This window comes from Penaeus japonicus, unplaced genomic scaffold (genome assembly GCF_977035675.1).
Source record: "Penaeus japonicus unplaced genomic scaffold, GWHDUDI00000001_assembly GWHDUDI00000011, whole genome shotgun sequence".
Lineage (NCBI taxonomy): Eukaryota > Metazoa > Arthropoda > Malacostraca > Decapoda > Penaeidae > Penaeus > Penaeus japonicus.
The window spans coordinates 7,799,321-7,801,820 of NW_028234413.1; the positions used below are offsets into that span (position 1 = coordinate 7,799,321).

The 2,500-nt window shown below is 30.0% G+C and overlaps 1 protein-coding gene across 1 annotated transcript in view; it reads right to left on the reverse strand.

Moving 5' to 3' along the window:
- The window catches only part of LOC122243677 (junctional adhesion molecule B), a 31,630-nt gene that overhangs the window by 6,240 nt on the left and 22,890 nt on the right, over positions 1–2,500 (reverse strand). Inside the window, exon 3 of the mRNA XM_086541533.1 lies at positions 1,408–1,562. Coding sequence (XP_086397659.1) covers positions 1,408–1,562 — 155 coding nt within the window. The remainder of the gene's footprint in view (positions 1–1,407; positions 1,563–2,500) is intronic.

Consider the following 2,500-nt stretch of genomic DNA (forward strand, 5'->3'; position numbering starts at 1 on the left):
AAGTAATGATAAAAATAATAATACTGAGAATAATAATGATGATAATAAAAATAATACGGATAATGATAACAAAAGAGTCGTGATAATAATATTAGTAATAAGGATAATAATAGTAATAATGATAACGATAATAATAATAATAATGACAATAATAATAATAGTAATAATGATAACGATGACAATAATGGTAATAATAATGATAATCATAATAATAATAATTATAGAAAGGATAATGTTCATAAACATAAATAATAATAGGTATGAAAATGGTGATAAAGGTATAATAAGAATATATACTGGTAAAGGTAATGATAGTAAAGATAGGAATGATATTAACAACAACAATAATAGCAATAGTAATATTATTACTACTACTATTTCCCCTATTGCAATTAAATTTACTTTTACTAATGATTGCAATAATGATATCAATATCAAACAATAACAAAAGTAATGATGATAATGATAATGTTTTTTGTTAGAATTTTTGTTTTATCATCATTGTTGTCATACTCATTGTATCATTATCATAATTGTTATCATTGTTGTTATTATTGTCATTATTACTATTAATACCATAATCATCTTTATTATTATCATCATTATTATAATCATTACTGTTATTAGCATCATCATATTTATTGTCATTATCCTTATTATTATCATAATTATTGTTACCATCACTTTTATTATTATTATCATCATCATCATTGTTATTATCATTATCATCATCATTATCACATTTTTTCATCATTATCGTTATCATCTTTATCATCATCACTATCATTAAAATTATTATTATCATTATCATTATAGTTATCATCTTTATCAACATCATCATTATCATCATCATTATTATTACTAATATTACCATCACTCATTATCCTTTATTATGTTGACTATTATCATTATCATAACTATCATCATAATCAGTGTTATTATCATTATTATAATTGACATTTTGTTATTGCTTCTATCGTCATTATCATTATCATTACCATCCTTATTGCTTCTATTATCATCATTATCATTATCACTATTATTTTTATTATCATTATTATGATTGTTAACATTATTATCATCATTAGTATTATCATCATTATCATTATCATTATCATTGCTATTACTATCATTATCCATATAGTTGTTATAGTCATTATTATAGTTATTATCATTGTTGCTAGTTTAAGTGTCATCGTTACAATTATTATCGTTACCAATATCAACATCATTATTATTAACATTATCATTATAATCATAATGATAATACTAAAGACAACTATAATTATGGTAATAATGATAACAATATTATGAGAAAATATCATAAAAAATAAAATTATAACAAAATTATTAACATCAAAAACCACAAATGCCAAAGTGTGCAACTATGCAACCGCTCAAACCTACCGATTTGTTGCCGAGGTTCTTGATCCTGCAAGGAAGGTAAGCGTGCGCCGCCAGCTGGGCAGTGACGTTGGTGGGAGATGTTGGGTGGAAATGAGGTCCTGGAAACGCCCTTCGCTTGTGACGCCCTCCGCGACCTAAGCCCCCGAGGTCATCCTCTGTTCGGGGAGAGGGGAGGAAAGAAGGTCAGTCGTGGTCAGATGGTGGATAAGGTTGAGTGGGGTGGCGGGGGAAGGGGGAAGGGGGGAAGGGTGGAGGGAGAGACGAGTGGTTGTCATGGAGGCGTTGGGTGGGGTGGGGGTTGGGGGGGTTGGGGGGGTTATATGTGATTGTGATTCTTGTGGTCGGGATAGAAAGGTGAGTTGCTACAGCAACAAGAGGAACTGCAACAACTGCGATGATTGGAATTTGCAACAGAAACACTGTCTCCAACAAGAATGATATCCTGATATTGTTTTTATTAATGATAATGATAAGGATAATAATGATGATGGTATGGTGATCACACACACATACATACACACACAGAGATAGAGGCCCGTAGTAAAGAACCTGTGGGGTGGGGCGTCGGGAAAATGTGACGGGTGTCGGGTGTAGGACGTTGGATAAATAAAATGATAAAATAAAAAAATAAAAAAATAAAATAAAATAAAATAGAACAATTTTCTATTTTATTTTAGTTTATCTATTTTATTTTTTTTATTTATTTTATTTATTTTATTTATTTCACATTTTATCCAATTACAATGTTTATCCAACAAAACCCGACCCGACACCGACGCCCCCCGACGCCCCGCCCCAGACACTCATACAGACATATACACAAACACACATATACAAACACACACACACACACACACACACACACACACACACACACACACATACACACACACTCTCTCACACACACACATATGTATGTATATATGTGTGTGTGTGTGTATATATATACATACATATATATATATATATATATATATATATATATATATATATATATATATATATATATATATATATATATGTGTGTGTGTGTGTGTGTGTGTGTGTGTGTGTGTGTATGTGTGTACAGTATATGTGTGTGAGGGGTGTATAT